The sequence below is a fragment of the Hippoglossus stenolepis genome, chromosome 1 (assembly GCF_022539355.2).
Source record: "Hippoglossus stenolepis isolate QCI-W04-F060 chromosome 1, HSTE1.2, whole genome shotgun sequence".
NCBI classification, from domain to species: Eukaryota; Metazoa; Chordata; class Actinopteri; order Pleuronectiformes; family Pleuronectidae; genus Hippoglossus; species Hippoglossus stenolepis.
In genome coordinates, this window is record NC_061483.1 from 23318442 (window position 1) to 23344190 (window position 25749).

At 40.9% G+C, this 25749-nt stretch overlaps 2 protein-coding genes across 13 annotated transcripts in view; both read left to right on the forward strand.

Moving 5' to 3' along the window:
• chd9 (chromodomain helicase DNA binding protein 9) overlaps nt 1-1523 on the forward strand; it is a 74184-nt gene extending 72661 nt beyond the window's left edge. For all 8 annotated transcript variants that reach the window (XM_035154682.2, XM_035154674.2, XM_035154698.2 and 5 more), the window contains one exon: nt 161-1523. In XM_035154682.2, coding sequence (XP_035010573.2) covers nt 161-1141 — 981 coding nt within the window. In that variant the 3' untranslated portion in view covers nt 1142-1523. The remainder of the gene's footprint in view (nt 1-160) is intronic.
• Nucleotides 1524-5063: 3540 nt separating this feature from the next.
• LOC118106310 (retinoblastoma-like protein 2) lies at nt 5064-19020 on the forward strand. 5 transcript variants are annotated; one of them, XM_035154744.1, is made up of 14 exons: nt 5064-5498; nt 8812-8928; nt 10309-10415; nt 10731-10834; nt 11954-12115; nt 12986-13150; nt 13351-13417; nt 13767-13816; nt 13923-14099; nt 15397-15468; nt 16197-16263; nt 16620-16786; nt 16943-17107; nt 17192-19020. In XM_035154744.1, the coding sequence occupies exons 2-14, from the start codon at nt 8861-8863 to the stop codon at nt 17420-17422; spliced, it is 1602 nt and encodes a 533-aa protein (XP_035010635.1). In that variant the 5' UTR covers nt 5064-5498; nt 8812-8860; the 3' UTR covers nt 17423-19020. The 5 variants fall into 5 exon arrangements, with proteins under 5 accessions (XP_035010635.1, XP_035010658.1, XP_035010643.1 ...); XM_035154767.1 differs by having other exon boundaries at nt 5066-5498; nt 11978-12115; XM_035154752.1 differs by having other exon boundaries at nt 5067-5498; nt 16197-16248.
• Nucleotides 19021-25749: the final 6729 nt, after the last annotated feature.

The following is a 25749-nucleotide window of genomic DNA, read 5'->3' on the forward strand; positions in this document are numbered from 1 at the left end:
GCAACGCCTACAGTGTCCATGCTGCTCATAATAATTTGGCTCATCAGTCTATGTTTACCCCTTATGTTATTACATGAACTGTGAAGTGTTTAATGAAGAATCATTTTTGGCTCTGCTGTGTAAAACTGCTAAACAAGCATATATTCAATGTTTCATCCAGGGTTACCTCCCAGAGAGTATGTATGACAGGATTCTGACAGGACCCATTGTTCCTGAGGAGGTGAGTCGACGTGGACGTCGACCCAAGAATCCTCTTGCGAAGGCAGCGGCGGCGGCAGGAGGACCCAGCACAGCAGCCTCCACCCTCGGCCTGAATCCCCTGCTGGCCAACGGCCTCCTCTCCGGAATGGACCTCACCAGCCTGCAGGCCTTCCAGCAAAACCTCCAGAGTTTACAATCCCTGCAGCTGACCGCAGGCCTGATGGGGCTGCCATCCGACGCAAGCAACCTGGCCGCGAGCAACCTAGCCGCCATGTTTCCAATGATGCTATCTGGTATGGCCGGACTGCCAAACCTGCTTGGCATGAGCGGCATGCTTGGGAAACCTGCTCATGAGGGCGCAGGAGGCTCAGAGGAAAAGACAAAGGGAACCACCAGTGGTGCAGCAGGACAGCCGTCTGCCTCTAAAGCCCCTTCTCAAACCTCAGACACCAAAGGAGAAAGGACAGAGAGTTTGAGCACGACTCCTTGCTCAGCGTCCAACTCCTCTTCCTCGGCCACTGCCCCACAAAGTGCTTCAGCTGCCTCCGCAGCCTCCAGTCACCCACTGTCTCTTAACCCCTTGTTACTCTCCAGTATGCTTTACCCAGGGATGCTTCTCACTCCAGGCCTTAACCTTCCTGTGTCTGCCACACAGTCGCAGAGCTCTAACACTGACCCCACCCTTCCTCCTGCTCCTTTTCCTCCTCCGCCAAAACCCTCCAAGTCATCGACGCGGGAGACAGTACGGCCAGCAGGAGCAGAAAAGGACGGTCACGAGGACGAGGAGTTGGATGACGACGACGAAGAGGAGGAGGAGGAGGAGGCAGAACAGAAAGAAAACAGTGGTCCTGAAGGTTCGGGTAAAGGCGAGACGTCTTCATCAGAGTCTGGGAGCTCCTCCTCATCCTCGGATGATTCAGACTCCAGTGATGAGGACTGAATCTATGAGTATATAATTATAAATTTATTTATGTATCGCCTAGAAATGTATACATACAGTATATTCACATATATATGGATTTTCCAGCACTTGTTGTGATTTCTTTACGTGTAAATACAAGAACTAACTAAAAATGTTGTGTAATAAAGACAAAAACCTAAAAAAATGGAGAAAAAAAACTGACTTAAAAGGAACTGAAATTAAATTTCAGTGTTTGTTAACAAGGTACAGTTCTTGTTTTGAGACATTTTGCATGTCAGGACTTTAGCAGATTTCTGAACTCTGTGAACTTGTACCACACGATTATTATGTACAATTGCAACAAAAAAGGCATTATTGTAATTATGTCAGGATTTAATTTTATTAAAAAAGTGAAACTACATCAACACGCTCGTTTGAGCTGTGCTATTAATATATTTTGATTGTTGGGGGGGTGGGTTTGGGGGAGAAGCGACACTTGACAAACACTTTTGGTTTCTCTTGTAAATAATATTTCAGTACTTGGACAGGTTCATTGACACTTATGCTTTGCAGATCATACGTTGGATATGTCAGCAATAACTTGGGCAGCTAATGAATGTCACTGAAGCTGTAGATTATCTTGTCTGCCATGTTCCCACCCCAGTGCACAAGGTCGCGCAGCCTCACCTGTCACGTGGCTCCGCGTCATGCTGAAGACGCCATTTCTACATTTCTTCTCATTGATTATGGAAAAAAAAAACATAGCTGACGCCCCTTCTTTAATATCTCTTTGAGGGGGAAGTATTATTCTTAATTTTTCAGTGAAGAACATGAGTTTGAATCCTTCAAGAAGGTTCATTATTCACATGGATTAGTGATCTTAGAAACATCATTGTCACCATTACCTTACAAACATGTCCCAACATGTCCAAGCCGCACCTTAGCTACCACCCACAGTAGACGTCGTACACGTTCACTTGCACATCTGTTGATTTATTATTTTTACAGTGTCAGAAACTCTCGGAGCTGTGGGGAAAGAAAACAACCTTTATACTGTGTGCCAAAAAAACTGCCCTTTGACCCCCTGAGGTCCTGACAGAGTGTTGTGCTCTCTGTGTATTGGACTCGTTATGACACGGATGATATTACTGCAGCCCTGGCGTATTGACTGCATCTTATACCTCAACTGTGCTCAATGGATTGGCTTCACTGTGCAAAATATACATGTGCATGCGTGTGTGTTTTCCCGCCGTGTGTGTGTGTGTGTGTGTGTGTGTGTGTGTGTGTGTGTGTGTGTGTGTGTGTGTGTGTGTGTGTGTGTGTGTGTGTGTGTGTGTGTGTGTGTGTGTGTGTGTGTGTGTGTGTGTGTGTGTGTGTGTGTGTGTGTGTGTGTCAGAGCCCGTTTCTCTTTCCTTTTTCCTTTCCTTTATTTTTATTGAGAGCTTCCACTGCATCCTTTAGTTTGGCTGGACCTCTCACCTGGTATCTACTGCTTCCATAACTTTCCAGTCTGAATGTTGTGCATCAAGGAAGGGCGGCCTGTAAGCTGTAAGACTCGTGGAACCACATTACCAGTGTTTTTGACCTTTAAAACACGACTCTTCTCACGACAAATTCAGAAGGAAACATTTCGTGTTGCATGACCACCTGTCTGCCAGATTCTTGTGGAAGATACACGGCACAAGCACTGAATAGTTCAAACCCCTACCTGAGATTGTACTAAACTGTCATCGTCTTTTGAAATTGAACACAGTGCCAGATGGGCTGATTTCAGGAAGGGCTCAATAATAGCTTGTGTCACTGGAAGTTCGCAGCATTGTTGTCGTCGTGTACACTCTGTCCTTGACTCCGCTCTGCTGATGACTGGAGTTTCAGCTAGATTTAGAAGTGCCCTTATCCTGTACCTCTCTCTCTCTCTCCCTCCCTCTCATCCATCGTTTGTGTGTCCAAGCAAGCTGTGCTGCACGCTTGTGCGTTTCACCCTATCATCTGTGCACGCGCTCATTTAAGCTGTAACACTGGAGTTCACTCAAGCCGAAGTACCTTTTTGTAATTTTCTCTAGGACTGCTGTTACTCAGTGACTGTTAATAAGTTGCATGTGATTTCTGGGATGAGGTCTTTGATTGGACAGGAGGGGGCGACAGAGCGCTCCTCCTGTGCTACAGAAAGCCACTGTTAAACACAGTCTGGTTAGTATTGCTGTAGCATTGTTCTCTATCAGTGGGTTAAACCATGAACGAACCGACAGACTGAAGACACGCCTGAGTTCTGATGTTGATTTAAAGCGTTTTTCTTGTACGCCTCTTAAATAGCGAGCTCATCATGGGTTTGCTTGCAATGTAATTGCATCTTTTGTTGTATATTAATACTAACAGTATGGTATTTTTCTAAATGTGGAAGCAAAGACCTTCTACATGCCACTGTCATTTTGTATATCTGCACCTCTGCTCTCTTAAAACTTGTAGTGCCCTTAAGCAAACACCCAGCCATCGCTTCTTCTGCTGTAGGTGACATTTAATGTTTTGCTACCCCCAGTGATGGGTTGATGGATTGACGACTGTGCTGAGCCTCTTTAGGACACAAATGGCACAAAAACAAAAGTAGACGTAAGATTGGACTTCACTTTTCTGTTGCTCGTTTCATTTCCTTTTGTTTTCTACGTATCCCAAAGCACTGCTAGTGCTAGAGAAGCAGTGTTAAACCTACGTCAAAAACAAGTTTAAGTAAACAATGACCAATATGCAAGAGGAATGATGAAACACATTACTGCTGTACAGGGACGTCTGTGTTCAGATTTCATACATGTAATCACTGAGATGACGAGCATCATGGGATTTGTATTTTTTATTTCAAGCTTGATAATAGCCCAAATGTCACCCTGGTCAGTTTTTTGTCTTGGTTATTATTTTAATTTTTTTTCATTGGACAGTTGTAATATTTGCAAGTTGTGGTCTGTGTAGTCGAAATAATTCTTTATGTAGTGCAGGAAAACACGTCTTAAAAGTCATTTGTAATTTATTGGATTACTTTCTATGAAGTTCTATAGAGGAAATTGAGGTTTAATTATTTTTATTAAACATATTCTTCTGACTATCATAAAGTGTGCTCTTTGCCTGTTGCTTTGTCTTGTGGGGCCTTGATCTAGAAATCACTGATACCATATGAAAACTTTAACTCCTCATATCTGTAGACTAGTGTGTCCAGGTCAGTGAATCCGATTCTCTGAGCAATACAGCTCTTCATTCTTTTCAACCCTTATTTAACCAATCAAACCCTTCACTTCTCCTTCATCCTTACATTCCTAAGTTAAGTTTGTCCTTTTTTATCAAAGTGATAAAGTTACAAACCAAAGAAGGAAATGTCCTTTGTTTTGTAACTTTAACACTTTGAAAACAGCATTAATATTAATAGATAGTATAAAAAGTGCAAATTATAACCCTGGTAATGAGACAATACATTAATTTTCTTCACAAATAAACTATATTCTAGATAAACTAAATCTTAAATGACTGTAGAGTCACATCAGTGGTTAATTAACTCTGCCAAAAAGGTTATGTTTTCATCTGTGTGTTTGTTTGTGAGCAGGATTGTGCATGAAATTTTGTCTCAGGAATCTTTTTTCACTTTCTTTAACATTGTGAGTGTTTTTCATAAATTAGATTTATTTCCCAGAGAATAATGCATGGATCTTGATGAAACAATCAGACATGTAGGGGACTGATATATGTGAGTCTGTGTAATTTGGTGCAGATCCAAATTAATTTTAATATGGTTTATTTTGGGGTCTGTTGGGCCTTGGCAGAAGTTGTTTGTTGGTTTACATGTTGTTACACAAAAAACACGGAACCAATTTCCTCCAAACTTGATGGAGGGATGTGGTCCGGGCCCGGGAGGAGCTCCTCACATTTTAGTTCAGATTAGGATTAAAGTGCAGTTCCAAGAATTTTTTTTTACTTTCTCTTACATTGCAACATTTTTGTTAACTTTTCAGGGAATAATACACAAATCTTGATTTTCTACTGTTTAGGACTATGTTCTATTATAAATCCCATACATGGTTATCAAACCACTTGTTTTCCTTTTATATGTCTACTATAAGAACTAGATTGAGTGGGGAAAGTTCAAACAAAGGGTTAAAAAGGTTTCCTCCACACCTCCTCTTGGTGTCGCTGGGGGACCAGCAGAGCTGCCTAGTGCTGATCATAGCAACCACACACAGATGACAAGTTTGGACTTGTCTGCTGACAGAGGCCAGTGGGCTGAACTTCCTCAGCCTGCAGAGCAGCAGCAGGCTGTCAGCTCTGAACCATGCTTCACTCTCCACTGACTGCTCCCAGCCAGACACACACACAGAGAAGACCCTCATTCTGACTCCTGGACCCTCACCGTAACCTGGTAAGTCAGCTGTTGATCAAATGATAAATGCCAGACAGATGATCTGAAACGTCAGCTGACAGTTTGAAACCAAACACTGACATCACTCTGTATGAGGTCTAACTTTAAAAGCTGCAGGACACTCTTTCAATAACTGAATCTCTGCTGTAACCGGGCTCTGATACACTTCTATTGATGATCAGAAACAAAATGAGCCTCATGGATGTTTACCACGTGTGGGAAAAGTGAAAGCAAAGCCAGAGTTAAATGTACCATGTGTCAGTGAAGGCAACAGGAGGAAACAGGAACTGGTTGTGACCCAAATAAACAGGCCACAGATTTTACATTATTCATTACGTCTCATGATCTGTCATTGTTTACCAAGTTTGCAGCTGAACAAAAACACCAAACAAATATGTAAAGTTGGATGATAAAATAAGATACACCATTATTGTACCACCGTAGAGGAAGTTCAAAGTTCACCCAGCAGCAGAAGGAAGTAGCAGCGCAAGAGAAATACAAAGTCTGTTTTTCTAATTGTGCAATATAAAGAGAAAAGTTGTGTAATTGTGCAATTTGTAATATACAACATGTGCAGCAGTTTCTCTTGGATTATGGATTTTATTGTTAGATGGTCGGCGCTGTTTAAACAGAGCTGTGTCCTTCCATATAATGCATTGTTTGTTTGTGTTACCTATGACATTAAAGACAATAACACAATGAAGCGCCACAGATTTGGGTGAGTAAGTTAGGAAATAGTCTGGTTTATTTCCTTCCCTGTGTTCTCTATTATCTGGTTCTTCTTTGTAGCAGCAACATCCTTGATCTAATGTGAAAGGAGGATACAAATTCTGGGTATTTTTTTAGTGCATGAGCAGGGCCTGGCACTTCACGCTCAAAACAACAGGCCACAGGGATGATTCATGTGTATGAGGAGCGGTGTGTAACCTGATACTTCCACATGCACTTCCTGGTCTACAGCTGTAGGTGGCCACACAGTGAACTCTCTAGTCTCACACCTGCAGCTGGAAGTAAGTCAGAAAATGGGCTTTAAGATAATATAAATTAGACTTTATTAATCCCGAAGGAAATTCTTGTGCCAGTTTGCTCAAAAATTACAGTAACAGAATTTACAATAGTGGATTAAGTCTAAAATATATAAACTGTATTATTCAAGTTTCTAAATGTGCCAGTTTGTCTTCTTATTTTAGAAGCTTGTTAATAAATCTGTCTGAAAAAGCTCATTTCAGCCCATAATGATGAGATGTAATGGAGAGATGAGGGGAAGTAAATAAATGAGCTGCAGTAATTATCAATAGATATCGTCATCTAAATCAATACTAGATTAAAAAAAGAACCTTATCTTGAGGCTTCAGGATACATGTCGGATTAAACCTCCATTTTGCCTGAGCAAATAAAACAAATGTCAGAACTGAAACGCCAGAAATGATTCAACTAATCAATCAGTTGATGAACCAAAAGTAATTGTTAACTGCTTTGATGACTGTTGAATCGTTTGAGACAGAAAAAATACCAAACAGTTCCTGGTACCTGTTTGTCTATGAGGATTTTAACTTAAGCAAACAACGATTCACATTCACTATAGTCAAATTAGTCTCCAACTAATCTGCATGTCATGCAAACATGCAAGCTGCAAACACAGAGACCCTGGGAAACTGTGATTTGAACCAGCAACCTTCTTGCTATTTAGTTTTCAGGTTATAGGTCAGAGAAAACGAGACATTTGAAGACGTCACCCTTGGGTTTCAGACCAATTTTAAATTTATATTGACTAATTACTGACTTCAAATAAATCAAATGATTCATCCGTTAATAAATGAAATAATCAGAATCAGTAATAAGCCTTTATTTATACTGAGAGTTTCGAATGCAACACGTGTGTCATCAGTGACTGTTGCAGCTCTGATGACATGCAAGATTTCCATGGAAACAAAAAAAATGGTTCCCAAAGTGTTTTGTAGTACAGACTGTGTGAGAGAAAGGGAGAATGTGACTGGCAGGCAGATGACTTTATTTGGAAGTGGAGTGGCACCCACATACCTCCACCAAGGCCCACAAGTCCTCTCCTGAAACCACATTTAAATTCACGACTTCCAGATTTTATTTGGATCGGCAACGAATTGCACACACTCATAAATATCAGTCCCTGAAACATGTCTACATGTGTATTGAATTATTCTCGGAGAAACCCAGGAAAATGTTGAATATCGCACAATGTTTTGGAAAATGATTAAAAAACATTCCTGGATTTGATCCGGGGTTCCTCCTGGGGTCACGTCGGGCCCCTCCACAAAATTAAGTTTTTAAGTCTGAGCAAGTGATGGAGTCAGACTGTGTCCATGAAGAGAAAATATCAGATTGACACGATGTCGCTCTGTATCTCTGCAATGATTTGATTTTACAGACGTACAAACCCCACATGATCAGGATCAGTGGCCTAATATGAAAATGAATGTAAACACACAATCAGTGTTCAGTCCTCCTCGCCCTCCTGTGTCATGCAGACACTGGACTGAGGTCTGTCTGACTCAGTGAGGACAGTTATACTGGATAATAAACGCCACATGTGAGAATGATTAGAGGAACAGAGTCTCCTTTCTGTGTAGGCCGCACGCACGCACGCACGCTCGCACGCACGCACGCACACACACTGATATAGTGTAGATCGAGGGTTAGAAAATGGGCTTCAGGCCTATGACGACGTAAAAAGTGTTGGAGATGACACATGACCTCTGAGGCTCTGAGATAAAAACTCATTCCCTTAAAAGGAAGAAGAGCATAGTTGAGTCAGTTCAACCTGAAATGATCTGGTTTGCCTTTTAATGCCGTTGGTTTGTCTTTACTGGAACGTGCACTGTGCACACAGGAGACTACACACAGTTATTCTAGTTGCTTTACAGACGTGCATGTTGTCTGGCATCTAGAATACTGTTGCACATGTTCTTAAAAATGAGAGTCGTATCAATGAGTGTATTACCTGAAGTAATAATAAAATCAAATGATTCTTTCTCTGAGGTTCTTTAGGAAACCAGGAGTAAAGTTACACAATCACCACGTTCATGACTTTTTACAGTCTGAGGGTTTGTCACAGTTTCTACAAAGACACTCGTGCTTTATATAAATGCATATGTGACTGTTTTCATTCGGCCTAGTTTATTTTTATTAAGTTGATTAAGACTGAAAAAAGAAAAGAAAATATAGCACTTTTTTTTTTTTACCTCTTATCTGTTTATTTCTCTTTTTCAAAAAGTTTGGAAAAACATATATTTTTTTCTTGTAACCTAATTGTCTCTCTGTGTTTTCTTTTGTGCAGCCGCTCCATCCGGCTCTGGCTCTCGCCCTGTGAGAGTGTGAGGGTCACCATGGCAACCGAGCCTCGGGGCAACCTACAATGGTTTGGCCCCAGTGATCACCTGATGTCTATGTTTAGGTTAGTGCTGCATCTCACTGTATTACTCACTCTGTGGACACTTTGTGTTTGTGTTGTCTTAGTGACTCACACATTTTATAACACATAGTTAGAGTACTGGGCACCAGTCACTTTGTCTTGAAGACACTGTCTCTTTTGTGTTAGTGTGATATTACTCCACCTAACTCCTACATGCATGTTAGGTTTTGACACATAATAAATAACAACAGCTACTGAGTGTTACTGGTGGTTTACTGGTAACGGGTACAAAGACAGAAGTCCGTTTCCCTACAGTCGTTTTCAGACATGAACTCTGGAAAATGTCCGGACAAATGGGTCCAGTCGGAGTTTGTCTTTCACAATGAAGAATGCAGTGGGATATTCTCTGGGCCAGATTTTTTACTACAACAGGAGCAGCATGCAGGAGGCAGGAAGTAAACTATGAATTCCAACAAAAGCTCTCTAATCTCGTTGTCTTTCCAAGTTGACATCTTTGTTGGCGTCTTCTCCGTGTGTGGCTCCTCTTTTACACCTGATATCTTATTATTATATTGATGTATTATATCTGTAGTGTATTGGACACACGATCAATGCTTCCACTCACTCCAGACAATATCCTGCTGTATTCTCACATGGGCTCACTCTGACCTTATCCGGACATTTCACAAGGCAGAAAGAGTTCCGGGAAATGTCCGGAGAAACTGACTTGGATATTTGCTTTGATATAGATGTTAATAAAAAGGACGGATCGATCACACTCAGGTCTTCGGGGCTAAATATATGTTGTTTTTGGTGCTGCCTTCAGGTGCTCTCAAAAAAACAAAACACTACACAGAGGACAACCAAGCCAAAGTCTCCTGGTGTTTACAGTTTGTTCATTTACTAAAACAAACCAGGTTGTTGAACTGGTTTTTTAACATATTTCAAATGAATCATGTATGTATCATAAAAAATAATCCTTTTGTTGTGTTTAATTGCAGTGTCATCCGTTCACAGCTTCCTTACTGGAACTTATCACCTGCATGTGTGCTTCCACGCAGGCATAAACAATTGAAGGTGGCCCTAGTCTGTGCGTGGCACGTTTAAAAAAGACTTATTATTAATATTATTATTGTTATTATTATTTTTATAGCACGGGTTTGTTGAATTTCCTATTGTGACGCGTTCTTTAAAACTCAAACACACACACACACACACACTTTCAACACTAAGTCCACTGTGTGAAAAGCTGCCCACCCCAAATTTCTAATTGCCCCGAAAATCTGAGCAGCCTAGCTCCGGGCCTGGTTCAGTACATGTCTGTGTTATTTGAGGAGGTTTCTGTGCAGTCGTGTGGCTTTTTATCTACTTCTCCTTCCTTTATTTACTTCTCCCGTCCCTGCTATGATTCCTCTGATTCAGGACCTGCTCCAGAGATCCAGCCGAGGCAGTCAAAGCGAGACTGAGGCGCATGCTGCAGACGTTTCTGCTCCAGCAGGGGGACCGTTCAGGTAATGAGAGGACCAAAGGTATACTTACAGTACATATTCAGTGATTTAACAATGGGACCAGGGGATAGTAATTAAATGTTGGGGATAAATGCACGATGACGGATTGTGTTCAATATTACTTGAGGACAAAAAGATTTTTATGATTTTTAAAAATAATTTATAATTATTATTCTTCAGAATATTCATTTGTTCTCTCAGAAGCAAAAGCATGTCTGCGAGCAACCTCTACCAGTTAATCCCTCCATGATGAGAGGGTTTTTTAATGATAGGTGTTAATCTGTGGAATAAAGATCTTGTTGCTGTCACATCTAATCCCTGTGATACTGTTGGCAGAGCTGGCAGCGAGGTGCTGCCACCAGGCAGAGTTCTGGTATTACAGGATCCTGGAGAACCTGGTCAGGCAGGAGAGGAGAAGACTGGGCGTCAGCGACGTGTCTGTGAGTTTACCCCCCTCCTGTGGCCACATGTGGAACTGCTGTCTTTTTTAGGGGTGTTGTTGCCCCTTTATGAACCGTGTGTGTGTCACATACAGAGAAGTGCAGATACTCGTGTTAAAAATGATTTAATAGGGACTGATTCAACCTCTTTACTCAAGTACGTGAGAGTAAGAAGGAACGCTTCCAACTGCTCTTACACTCTACAACACTATTTAAAATGTAAAATACATGTTTTTCCTATATCCAGTCTATATATGCACATACATCTATTTCAATATACCCTTATACCTAAGGAACAAATACAGTTTACATCCTCATACAATCATACTGTATCATTGCACTTTACTCGAGTACATTTCTCAGCTAATATTTCCATCTAATGGGAAAATTGCATTTTATGTGCATATTCTTTGTAATTATTATTTAATTAACTTTATTATTTTATCTCATTGGCTATTTTATTTTATTTTATTTTATCCTGTAGGATTTGGGATCATTGAAGTTTATCTTATCTTATAAGGATTAAAGTAAAATGTTCCCCTCTGAAGGTCGTTCCTGTCATGTGCATCTGTGCAAAGCAAACTGAGACTCATGTCGGATGGAGAATGTTTGTTTCTCTGCTTCGTTGTCGACGTTGTCAATGACGTTGACTGATTCTTCACTTTCTTCCATCTTGTCACGGACGTGTGTGCCGCACCTCTTCTTCACAGTTTATTCTCCCTCTCTTGTCTGTTTCGTCTTGATAAACGTCTTTAACACTGTGTTACCTATGTCATGCATGATATGCACTGATAGATATCCAACTAAGTCTCTTCTGTGTTATTGCTGCGTTCATTTATGTTGAAAACTGTATCAATGTTGTTAAAGCGGAGCTCGATGATGCACAATTCAAAAAACGAATTCCCCTCAAATGCATTAAATGGAAGTAAAGAGCTTGTTTTGAAAATGTGTTAAAATGTAGCGGTAAAAGTAAAAAGAAATCCTCAAGTAAAGTACAGATACCTGAAAAATCTACAGAACAACAACAATATACTTTCCCACCTCTGGTCACATAACATATTCTCATCTTAAAATAAAAGTTTTGATCTGCATCATTATTATTCTGTTTTTGTTTTAAAGGCAAACACTGTGCATGTGTCGCAGGGCATCTTGGAGGCAGATCTTGTGCAGCGCTGCCTGGTGGCCTGTTGTCTGCAGATTTCCATTTGCTCAAACCATCTACCATGTGATCTGCCCCAGCTCCTTCAGATCCTAACGATGAAGTCGTACCACTTCTGGAGGGTGGGTTTACCTGTCGTCGAGCACATGTTTAGAGAGTACATGTCCCTTTACCTCGCCAAGGAGGTGTGTGTTTGTTTGTCAGTTAGAGCGATTCCATAAGATCTACTGGATGGATCACCATGAAACTTGAAGGAAGTGTCATGTGTCAGGGAAGAGGCCATTTAATCTAGTGGCGATCTGGATTTCTTTTTATCACTGTCTTTAATATTTTGAGATTTCAAATTTTTTTTGTGAATTTCTCAATGAATAAATCTGAAATCTTTAAGAAAAATATAAAGACATGTAGAATGATAACATTTATGATGTAAAGCAGATCTAATAATAATAAGAGACATTTTGTTTTTTTAGGGGGGGAACTTGATTGAGTAAATTAAAGTAACAAATATTCCCTTCATCTATATTAGAGAATGGATCTTTTGTGAGATGATGCAGAACATTTGTGTGTATGTACATATATGTATCAGATGCAATACACGTGAATGCATTATAAAGTGGCCAATGATTAAAGTATTTATACAAAAGCAAATATCTGACAGAGATGAAGGGAGCAGCAATGACAGTTAGAGGTATATATAATAATGGTAGAATATGTGTGGAGGCATATTGTATAAATAAGTAATCTTAAGAAGAAGAGGAGGACAGAGAAGCTCCATGTGTCCCCTGGTGATCTAGACCTATAGCAGCATGACTAAGAGCTGGTCCAAGACCTGAACCAGCTCTAACTATAAACCTTATCAAAAAAGAAGCCAACATTTAAACATAGAGCGGATGTCTGCCTCCCGGACTGAAACTGTGGGATTTGAGTCAGTGACAAAAACAAGTGACAGCTCTGCCACCTTCTACTTTGACCACTGTGTCCCTGCCCGACAGGTGATTGAGCTGGTGCTGCGGGCTGAAGCAGGGCTGCCTCATGCTGTCGTCAGACACCTCTCCCAGGTGGAGGAGAATGTTCTGGAGAGCTTGGCCTGGACCAGGAACTCATCGCTGTGGGAAGAAATCCGAGCCAACAGGGGCCAGCTTCTTACCTGCCAACAGGTCGGCAATAAAAACACAAAACCTCTTCATAAGGCAGCATGGGGCTGTGTCACATTTCGTACTCAAAGTTCTCTCAAGGGGGCGTCGATTTCTGAGCAAGATTAAATTAGAAATATGATGGAATGAGTGTGTGATGAATCGTTAATGAAAACATGAGAAGCACATACATGACCTAAATAACGGCTTTTTGTCATATGCAGGTGATGCATCCTGCACAGCTTGAAGATCCAAAGAGAACAGAGCTACAGCCTGACACAAAACCAGCAGGTATAAACACTTATTATAATTCTATATTTACTTATATTCTAAGGTAAGTTGTTATTTGTTAAAATTCTCTTCACATCCCGATAGCCATCAATAAATAAAGTTGTCTGAAAAAAAAGAAAAAAAGTCGGTGTCTGTGGCCCACGCAGGATTGTAATAAACCCGACCAATCATTTCATTTGGTCGGAATGGATAACCAGGATTACCAACCCCAGCTTTAACACACATCAACACATGTCTTGAAAAACACCTCACTTGCAAAGCGCTCACAGTATTCTCGTTATGGATTGACTGGTCAGTTGTGTTTTTGGACGTCAGTTGGTCAGTTGCGAGCTAACGTTTCTCCCATCAGCTGTGACCAGGCCTCAGAGGAGCAGCCCCCTCCATCTGTTTGCTCGTAAGGTCAGCTGACCCACCACACTGCAGCCGTCTCCTAGTGTGCACAATCCTATTCAGTGATTCAAATAGCAGCTTGCTGTGTATTTAGTGCAGTCCTGTTCTGTCTCAGGTGTACAGTTTGATGAGCAGGCGTCTGAGGGAGCTGTGTTCCACACTGGACGTTTCTGACGAGCTGCGGCTGAAGATCTGGACGTGCTTCGAGCACTCTCTGGTCCACTGCTCCCACCTCATGGTCGACTGTCACCTGGACCAATCGCTCATGTGTGCTGTCTACATCATAGCTAGGGTGAGCTGGGACATATCTGAGAGAATTTATAATGACCTTTAATTGGTCTGGTAAACTGATGGCCCTTGGTTACCGCTACTTCCGGTAGTGGACACCCACCCCACCAGCATAGTGGTGAGTAGATAATGAGTGAATTTTCATTTTTTGGTTCACTATGCCTTTAAGGATGAACTGATTAGATGCCACTAGATGTCGCCAGCGCATAGGCTTTAAGATATACGTAGCATAAAATAGAAAGTTACAGGCAATGAGGCTTTCTTCAAGGTTCAACAATAAATTGACATAGATCGCATCACGATATGACCTCAATAATTTAACCTGGTTAAATTCATTTGATGATTGCTTTTCTACTCTTTTCTACTCTTATACTCTCACAGCATCTTGAACGTCTAATAAATGCTACAGTTTGGTGTATCTCATTCCAGTCCCACCAGTATTATTACACACAGGTTTTTAAAGGTTGTTGTTCTCAAAGCACCACACAGCACTGTTGTACTAATGATGTTATACAGAAATAAATGATCATAACATTAAGTAAATATTCTTCATCACCGATATGATGACAAAACGAAAACAAGTTTCATACATGGCTCAGAAGATGTCTCTCTCTCTCTCTCTCTCTCTCTCTCTCTCTCTCTCTCTCTCTCTCTCTCTCCCTCCTCTGTAGTCAATTACTCTACACCTCTCTGTGAAACCAGCCCTCAGAGTAAACTCACGCCTCTCACTTACCCGGTGTGAGAAAATGAGAGAATGGTCATAAAATACACGATTGATTATAGCTAATATATGTCGTCTGTGCTTTGCTCAGCAGGCAAGTAATAATGAAAGCACAGTGCAGAGCGGCAGGATGATGAGAAGAGACCATTACATGGAGCGATGCATCTTCGTGTTTAAAAATATTTCCATCCGATGTCCGACTAAATACAAAATTAAATAGTCTGTATAAGTTTAAATAAATCACATTCTACCTCTGAATATTATTTATTTAAATGTCTCTCTATTGTTGCAAATGATTTTGGGAAATTGGGTTGAAAAAAACACAGACATGTTAATGTAATACATTTTATTCTACATTTTTTAATTGACAGTGCAGCTAAGTTGTCAGAACAAGCAGCACAGGGGGAAAAAGACTTTATATCATTAAACGTTAACATTTTATCAGTGGGTGTTAAAAGGCATCTTTAAGAAATCACTCACAGACTCACTGGTCTGTTAACAATATAATGTATTCAATATGACATACATAAATAACAGACATGATCAGTAATTAACTTTTTAATTTGCATTGTTTTTACAGATCACCAAGGTGGAGATACCCTTCAAACACATAATGAAGTGCTACAAGTCGCAGCCACACGCCAGGAGGGGTGTACGTCTTTTTTCTGGATCAGCTTTGAATGATTAACATATAAAATTGAATTGTAAATAAGTTTAAAATTGAGTCTCATGTCACAACTTTAACTACATTAACGGTCTGAGCACATGGTGCAAGTTCTGGCTTATAGCATGTCCAGATCCACTTTTTCTAGTTTCATGGAAAAAGGCAAATGGTTTAGAGGGATTGTACTTAGTCGCATAATTAATTATGGGTGTATTTTGTACATAGTCAGGTGTGCTTGCACATCGGTCGATTGCTTTTATAGTGGCAGATTTTCCTGGTAGTCAGAGACAATGCAGGAAACACCTTCACTTTGCACACCTCTGTCTGTAACAAGCAGAGTATACACGTGTCGTACACCCATCGTAGGTGCATGTTACTATATTGATAGTCAGAGAAATACGCCCTCAGATGGACACAAGTGCATTAGCCGTTTAAACAACCAGCTCCCATGTTATAGGGAGCAAGGCAAGGCAACTTTATTTGTATCGCACATTTCGACTGCAAAGCAAATCAAAGTGCTTTACATGAGATATGAAAGGTATCATGACATCTTGTTAAAGCAACACAAGACAAAACCCAAAGAAGCTGGGCTGCACTTTGCAGTGGGTTTTACAGAAGGTCATTAATCTGTCAGGTGTATTTGAGGTTTTATATCTGCATTGTGTGTTCTGGCAACATTGGTTCAATATTCTTGAACAGGTGGTTTCTGTCCTCAGGTCTGTAGCAATGTGCTGATTTCAGGACGTAACATGGACAACCCTCCCAGCAGTAAGAAACCATTGAGTAAATATAAATGCCACTCATCTGTATGAGGAAGTAACAGCGTGCCCTTCATTAGACATATAAATCTGCAAGGTGGTCATGTGTGATAAATCACACAGTATGGTACAGTGCTGTCAGACTCACAAATACACGTCAACATGCAGTATTTAGATTATCGTACATAATATACAAACTATACATAGAATTGTGGTTTGTTTAGCATTTTAGTCACTGAAGGATTTTTAATTGATTTCAATATATTATTATAATCAAATTACGATCATTTAATATAAACCGAGCACAGAGACTGCAGAGGAGCTGTTGCAGTGATATAAATATGATCTGTTTGTCCATATGAAGCACTTCCTCTTTCCCAGCCACAGGAAAACAAGAGGATTATGACACAATGGTGACTCCTAACACGCCATCGACACATTATCCAGGAGCCTCTCAGGAGCGGAGGGGCAATCTTATCGACTTTTACAACCAGGTCTACATGACCAACATGCAGCACTTTGCCGAGCAGTTTGCTCCGACCTCTGGGGTAAGTGGACCATTTCGAGTGTCTGCACTTTTGGAGGAGGTAAAAGAGCGAGGCCACAAAAAGCAAATTCATGGAGATGTCAAATGTATTAATATACTGTAATACCTCATCTCTTACAAGACTGGATTTAACACATGCTGTGGAACTTTTATGCAGGGTGACACTCCTCCTCTGTCTCCATATCCTCAACCGTGGAAAGCGTCCCCTCGCAGACACCAGGTGCTCAGCAGCCCCTCCGTCTACATTTCACCATACAACCCTGAAACCCCATCCCCTCGTACAACCGGCCTGTGCTACTACTTCAACGCTAGTCCCCCCGAGGTCTGTTCAATGTGCTGTTTGTCGTTGTTATCAGTTGAACTGCATGTGTGCAATCTAGACTTTGGATGTCCTTCCTGTTTACAGTGTCTGCGTGAGATCAACAACATGATCAAGATGGGCAGGTCACCCACCAGGCGGCGCTATCCGGTGAAGCTGGAGGAGGAGGAGGAAGGAGACCACAGCCCTTTGGCAAAAAGGCTCCGTTTGGATGGTCAGTCAGCCTGGCAGAGGAGACTGAGGAGCGTGGTGAACGCTCGTGTCGCGAGAGGGACACTGGGCCGACCTTCTCTGGTTACAAAGCCAAACCTGCACTAGAGGGAAGAGGAGCACAGCGCCACGATCTCTGAAACTGTAACTACAATATCAGGTGTCCGAGGGAAAGCACAGAGCAAATATTGTCTTCCGATCTGTTAAGAAAACCATTGTGCAAAGTTTGTTAGCTCATAGATTTGGTTTCTCTGCAATATTTTTGACACCAATATTGCTGCCTATTGTTGCTTTCAGACATGCACTCAACTCCAGATAATCTCCTGAAATTATCCGGAGGGGTTGTATGTGAGAACGCAAATGTCCGAGTGAGACAGACTTTCTCTGCAGTTTCTCCTGCTAGGCCACTAGTAAAAACTCAGGAGAATGTCCAAATGAGCCCATGTGGGAATAAAAACAGCAGGAGATCCTCTGTTGGATTCATCGCGAGTGAGTGGCAGCGTTGATGATATTTCTAAAACATGCTGGATCCAAAATCTGCCAAAAAACAAGGATAATGCAAATATCTCAGGATCAAGTGTTGCCAAACACGTAGAAGACACAGATGAAGGTGTCAAGGTACTTTTGGTGATAGGAGCCAACACTGATGTGGATTTGCTGTAAACAAAAACACATGATCTCCTGCCTCTGTTCCGACCCCATTGAGCAGCGGACATTCTCCGGAGTTCATGTCTGAAAACGACTTAAGTGTCCTTGACCAATGCACTTAACATGCTGTCATTGGCCAGTGGAGGAAGATGGTGGTACTGATCTGCTCTCATCATGTTGTGTGAACTTGCAGTTCAAGCCACAGTTAGTGTGGGACAAGCTTGTCTGCCTCACTTATGACGTTTCAGCAGTGTCTGTGTCCTGCTTGAATATTAAATGAAGACTCCGTGTTCAGTGTAGTTAACTCTCAAATAACGTTTAAAATCATTTTTTCTTATTTTCTAATGATGTTTCCTGAAAATATAGTTTTAAATATATATATCATTCCTCCAACTGTCACCTTAGGTCAACTAGTTAACTTAGCTAGTTAGCTAGGTGTGTTTAAGGTGTAGTTACCTAGTTAAGTCTACATATACCAGTCAACCCATCACACTCTGTCTCAGATTCTTTGACCCACCCTTTCCCCTCATCCTCCTTTCCATCATCGCTCTTCCCTTCCTCCCTCTTCCCTCTTCCCTCATCCCTACCCTCCTCTCATCATCCTCCTTCCCTCATCCTTTCATCCTCCTTCATTCATTCCTTCATCCTCCTTCCCTCATCCCTTTCCTAATCTCTTCATTACCCACATCCCTTCATCCATACCCTCAAACCTCTATCTTCCTCCCCTCATCCCTTCTTCCTCTCTCCCTCACCCCAGTCACCAGTGCATCCTCCCACACCAGCCAATCAGACAAATCTTCACCTCCATCCCTTCACTCAACATCCCCAAATTTCTCCTCAACATCCAACATATCAAATTTCCATTCAAACATTTTAATCACATATTGTTGGGGCGTGGTCCTCGATAGTGAAACTTAAGTTAAGTTATTGAAAAGGGATTATATAAACACATTTATTTGAGAATATGTCTTGTCTTATTCTGTAAGAATTGTGAAGTGTTTTTATCAAATTTTTAAAATTAATAAAATTAAAATGATCGTACAAACGTTTCCAACAAAGGGTTTGGATTTTCTTGTATTCCACTTTTTATGAAACCTAATATTACATACAGTTCTCTGGGGGAACTGGTTTAAACTCAGCCTCACTCTGCTGGCTTCTCTTTTTAAAAAGCTAATGAGCTTCATATGAACTTCTTTGTTTATTACTTGGTAGATCAGCAATACCTACGGACCAATCAGCAAAGGACACAACATCATGAGATATAGTTTTGACTGTAAATTTTAATATCAATATCATTTCTATGCTCTTGAACAGTTGTGACATATAGGCCTGTAAATCAGAACCTGCTCTGACTCGAGCTGCCTGAATAATAAATACAAATTCATAAATTCCTAGGAGCAGGAACTCCCTGCTCGTCCAATGTGAGAAACTTGGTAACCATGGCTGCCCTGTGATTGACACACAATCCCCTGGTGTGTTTATCAGTAACCATGTTGTGGCATTCTACTGAGTTAATTCTCAACCCGTGTTGCTTAGGAGGTAATTACACAAGGTGATGTGGCCGGGAGACAAAGGCTCGTAAAGTAAAACCAACAGGCAGCCAGGTGCCCAACCTCAAAAGGACGTCTCAAGGTTGCCATAGAGCACAAAGGCACCTGAGCCCACAACACTCGAACAGGGTTTGTAAGGTTTGGACCAGTGTTTTAACGCTTTAAACGCCTCCCGACTCCCATCAGCTGCACAGCTCATATAGCCGAGGAATTACCTGATCATGGGTTGCAACACAAGCCGTGGGGAGGTGGTGGTGGATCCTGCTGAAAAGCCAGAGGAGAGGCCGAACACAGCTACGTCCACCAAGGAGGCGTCCGTGGAGGAAACCAATGGAACAGCAGACAAAGAGAAAGATGAAAAAACAGAGTTCCAGCTGAAGGTGACCAACATCTCATCCTAAACTCAAAGTAAGAAATGTTAATGTATATTTATCTGAAAGGGACAATGCACATTAATCAACATGTGTTCTTGAGTCCAACATGTAAAAGTTTCAGATTTAGCCACACAGGCTAGTTTTTATGTGCGGCCCCTGGTGAGCTGATGGTAAAATATCATACAAATGCCAAATAGACATATGTATAAGAATACAGATGTACATGCACAGACACAAACAAAGGCATAATATAAAGATAGGAATATAAAGACAGGCCTATCAGGCCAAATAAATGAGATTAAATAAAATCACAATTAGGCAAGGCAGTTATATTTCATATATAGGTAGACTGAAGGTGCTGTACAGGAACATTAAGAAAAGACAAAGCCAAAAGGAATCTATTAAAATCCCAAAAGCAATTTCAATCCCAAAAAAAAGCTAAAAGGTCTCTGTTTAATTTTTTGGGAAAATCCTTGAAGGAGAAAAATAATACAAATAAAGAAGATAGAATTTTGCAAACTAACCGAAACAAAAATGGAATAAAATACAACGATGGGATGACGACATGTTTAAGTCACTGATAAGTGTTTTATAGAATTGGAGGAGTTTATAGCTGTGGTGTTCCAGGTATGTGCTGCTCGATGAGAACACGCTGACTGTGCAAAGGTGATTTTTCTATATGAAAAATAACTTTGATAGTTTTCAAACTCCAGTCTGTTGACTATGCTCCCCTCATTCTGTTTTCAGTTCCATCTATGAAACGAGGATACAGCACCTCCCCTATAAAGTGTGCAATTTATGGCCATCGCATTGGGGTCACTTTGATACAATCACCTCTATAAGTTGACCGCTCCGTCTCTCTGAGGCTATCTGACATGACAAATGGGCTGCGTGGTGACTGAAATGGGCTGTGTGTGTCTGTGTTGCAGTGTGTACAGATTGGCCTGTCTGGGGTGAAGGAGGGCCTGTCAGCAGGAGGAGGAGGAGGAGGAGGCGATGAAGAAGCTGCACCACTGTCCGTCCACCTCTGTGTCATCTGGGCCAGCTACACACACAAAAACAAAAAATGTAACTCTAGTGTTTATACTGTAGAACATATTTTATGATAAATATACTATTTTAAACTGTGTCGTGCTCCTGTGTGAACCTGTGTCGCCTTCATTTAGATCCTCAGCCAGCCCCCTGCAGCATCACTTCTGAATCACCTTTTGTTTGTTTCTCCCTGATCATTCTCCTCCTCCTCCTCCTCTGAAGCGCTCACACCTCTGGTCAGGGCTGATAGTTACAACACACTCTTTCAAACGCTTCCAATTCTGCTGCAGGCTACAGCAGCGAGCCTTGAAGATAGTCAGCTTATGTTTTCAGCTGCGGGTACCTTTCAGCTCCCCGGCTGGATCGCATTGCTCTGCATATCACAAGACTGTTACTGATGTTCATTTGGACAGTCAGAGACAAGTGAGTGCTTTATACAGAAAAATCATGACATGCTGCCAGGGATTTAAAAAAAACTGTTCCAACACTTTCCAGTCTTCGCCACCAGGAGGCATTGGCAAACTGCATGCAGTCCCCTCTGCTGCCACCAGGGAGCAGAAGTGATCTATAGCACATTGCTAGGATACATCTGAGGACTCTGGCTCCATTTGCCGAAGACATTTAATCTGAAATATAGGTTGTAAGTTTATTACCAGCCAATGAATGGAGCTGGAATGAAATAGCCATTTCACAAAGTATATCAAAAATACCCATCTCAGAGGCAGCGGGAAATTACATGAAAATATTACCATTATACAAATGGAAAGTGTGATTGAATAATGTGCTAGAGAAGATAAATGAAAAGCACTTTGTTGGAAAACGTGGCACTAAATAGGTTTTTAATTTCAGTAGTGGGATAAAAGAAGCACATTTTTAGCCCATTCCACTGCCAATTGATCAGTGGCTCCACACCTGCAGAGAGAGAGAGAGAAAGAGGAGGGGGCTTATCATCTCATTATCATTTAATTAATATGCATGCACACATGCCGATTATCTTTCCTCTGCCATTTAGCAGAAATGAGACATTGATGTTTTAATGGTAGCCAAATGGATAACTCCTCTGTTGCTTTAAAGACAAGGCAGCCACATTGATTGACACAGCCGCAAAATGTTAAGAGAGACAATTGAATTAAAGCAACATGAAACACTTGATTATTGTATTAATACTTGTCAGCAGCTCGGCCATTTGCAGGGACTGTAATCATGTGATGTAGCAGATTTCTTTTTTTATCAACTCTCTAGTGCAGGACACAAAAAGGGCAAGGCTTATGGTGCGGCGTATGTACACACACACACACACATATATATATACCAATGAGAATTCGTTATGGAAACATTTTATTTGAAGGACATGCAGAACAGCAAGCTATTAAATTTTTCCACTGTGCCATGACTATTAAAGGACCCAAGGCCACAGCAAGTGAAGCAAACCCAGGATGAAAGTTATATTAATCATAATTCAGTTTACTGTACCGTGTGTGTGCGTGTGTGTGCGTGTGCGTGTGCGCGCCCGCGTGCTGGATTTATGTTCATGAGGCACAGGCCAGTATTGTGTGCCAGTGAAATAGGTAATATTATGGAAGGAAGAACTATTGACATTTTTCATTTGTGCATAAACGCTGCTTGTTGGAAGTTAAGCCCAAGGCTGAATCTTTTTTTTTTCTTCCAACCCAACACCACAGTGTAATAATATTGGACAGATTCGGTATGATCAAAAAAAAAGATGGTTCCATGACTTTTCCAAACATAAAACATCACAGAGGACAAACTTGTGACACTGGAGGCTGCAGCCGCTCTCGGGACTGTGCCACCAAAAAAGAGAAAAAGAGGGCAAACAGAAAATGAGAAGGGCAACTAAAAAATCTCTCCGGGGGTGTAATCTCCTTACTCAGTAATGGACCATTTATATGACATGTATAATGGGGCTGCCACAAATATTCACAAGTAGTGGTCTTGTTTTCTGCCAGCCTCCCTTTAAAGATGTGTTCTTCACAGGGTATCTTTTGTGAATATATGATCAGAGGCACGACAGCCCCGCTCTTTAATCTTACACTGGCCTTGAAGAATGTCACTGATTCCAACCACCATACCCCCCCCTCCTCTTTCCACCACAACTGCAGGCTACACAGACCGTCCTATTATTCACATTGCGGTACAGCAACACATCTCTGCTTGTTTTTGTTTTTTTTGTTTTTTGAAGGGTATGGGTTTCTTTATTTTGTGTAGAGCAACAAAAATCTGCAGGTATTCACAAGAACTTGCCTCAACCTTGTGATCCTGTAGAATCATTAGTGAAGTCAGTGCCACAGGTACATCAAATGAAATGGTAATAATCACTACACTAATATCGCGGGTTAACGTTTTGACCTTCAGCAGCAAGCAAATGCTCAGACTCTGCTCTCGCTGTATTCTACAATGGGAATGTGTCGCGTGTTGGTTTACATGCTGCTGGTCACTTTGCACCTGTATATTACTGCATGTCTGAGCATGCACAAGGTGTGAGAAGACAATGAGAGACTTTCTGACAAACATCGACTGCTGTTTATGAAGCACTTATATATCTAGATCAGTTCTCCCACACTGCATTGGGATAAAATGATCACGTTACAGTGATAAAAGATCTGTTGACTGATCAGAATGTGTACATACAGCACTGTGCAAACATTTAAGATACTCCAAGTGTCATAGATTTTACTGATCAATTAACTGCATACAAAGTGCACCAAACAAGTACAGGCAGGTAGGTTGTTCCAAGCATCTTGGAAACAGTTATTCTGTAGATTCAGTCCGTCTCAGTAGACATGTTGACACCAATAATCAGATATTAACACCAGTCTGAATACGACACTTTCATGTAAACATCATTTTGTGATTAACTAACCAAAATAAGAATATTCAGAATAAGCAATGATTGAAGACATGTGGAGTTTTCTGACCTAAGTCGCATTATGTTGACTGGTATACGTCTTGATCACATTTTACTGCTGTATGTTGATGTCCTATTAGAGTTTTCAATAAGAAATCAACATAAAGCAGTTACCCAGAGTTTAATGACACATGCCCTGGGTTTGTGGGACTTAATGTTGTTATGAGTCATAATCAGACTGTGCTCTATAACATGTAAACAAGATTATGAATGGAATATTCTCACAAAATAATGTTTTTTTCAGAATAAATTAAAAAGTCGGAATATTGCTGTCAATGTCTTATGTCTCATGTTATCCCTGACTGACTCCATGATGCTAAAACCAGGAGTCTGTGGAGGCCACATGATCAAACCAAAAAGGGGAACGCTGCATTATGTTAAAACGATAGTCTCTCCAAGGGCCAGTGGCAAAACTCATATGCAAAACATCAGCTGGGCAGCAAGTTTAATTTGAATGAAGTTACTCATTAAATTTAGCTTCGGGAGCAGGACCACGCCTCAACCACTCCTCTAATTACCAATCAACCCTTCTTATACCTGGTCAACCCATCCTGCCCCGTTAGCCTCAGATCTCTCGAAGACAGGCAGACCGAGCTTCACACTTAAAAGTCCAAAAATGATGATGGATCCCGGATTTCAGATCAGCTTACCTCATCGGAAGATGACCTGTTCAAAGCCAATTATCTTCCAGCCATCCCTCAGTCAGGCAAAAGCCAAACGTCTCAGCCGAGCATCAAAAGATTTAAACGATGCATCATTGTGGTTTGGTCCATGCTAGTGAATATACAATCAACATCCTGATTTTATCCTAAATGATTTGGATTCTGTATTTCGTGTTTTGGGTTTCTCACTTAAAGAGAAAAAGTCCAACTGGAAACACTGAAGGTGCTTCATCCGTTTGTTATATTGTCCATAGTTACAGTTAAACAATAGCAAATGCAAAAAAGTTTGTTATCCTCTGCTGGAGAGTATTTGTATGATGTGAGGAGCTGCCTAATGGAGCACACATCCAAAAAGGTAATCTCCTTGAACTATGGGGAAATGTCCCTGGAGCAAAGCTGCTCACAATCTATCTCCCCACTGCCTCCAAAAAGATTCACTCCAAGTCGACCGCAAATGAATACAGGGACTGAAATATCTTACCATTAAGTTTTTTGTCAAATGTCATAGCAATGAAAAGTCTGTAGGACACTGCAAATAGATTATGAATGAGTGGAAAACCCTATAAAGTCCTGAAGGCAAATAAGATTTAGCTGAAGATAAAGGTCAGGGCGCTGGAGGAGAGATACGGGGAGGCATGTGGACGAGGATGACTTGATTATCCTGGATGGGAGCACAAAGAGACATGTCCTTTTGCAACAGGATTACAAGAAATACCATCCTTTAATAACAGGAGCAAAAGTGCAGACTATAAATGTTCATCTCATATCAGTAAATTAATTCTTGAAGAATTCTGATGGTGTACACCAGATGTTATACTGCGGGAGTGAATATTTATCTTTTGAAATCCTACATATTATATAAGTGTGACAGAGCGATGACCAAAGACTTATAACAAAATCCTTCAGCCCTTTCCACAATTGAAATAATCCACCAGTGTCTATGTTTGTATTTTTTTTTTACTGTGTTGTCATTTCTTGGAGTATCTTTAAAAACTTATATCTAAAATCTTTACAACTTTAAAAGTAATGTAAGTAATTATAATTTAAAAAACGACTGGACTTTTATTTCATATATTTTGTTGTGTAATTACATGATGTCAAATGTTTCTTACGATGTTCATACCCAAACCCAGAATTATGCCATTTCAAGGTAATGGGACGTTTAACCACTTTATCTGTGGTTTTGTCCGTCTCTGCTGTAACTTCTGGGGCAAACATTGTATGATGAAGATAAAACAAACTG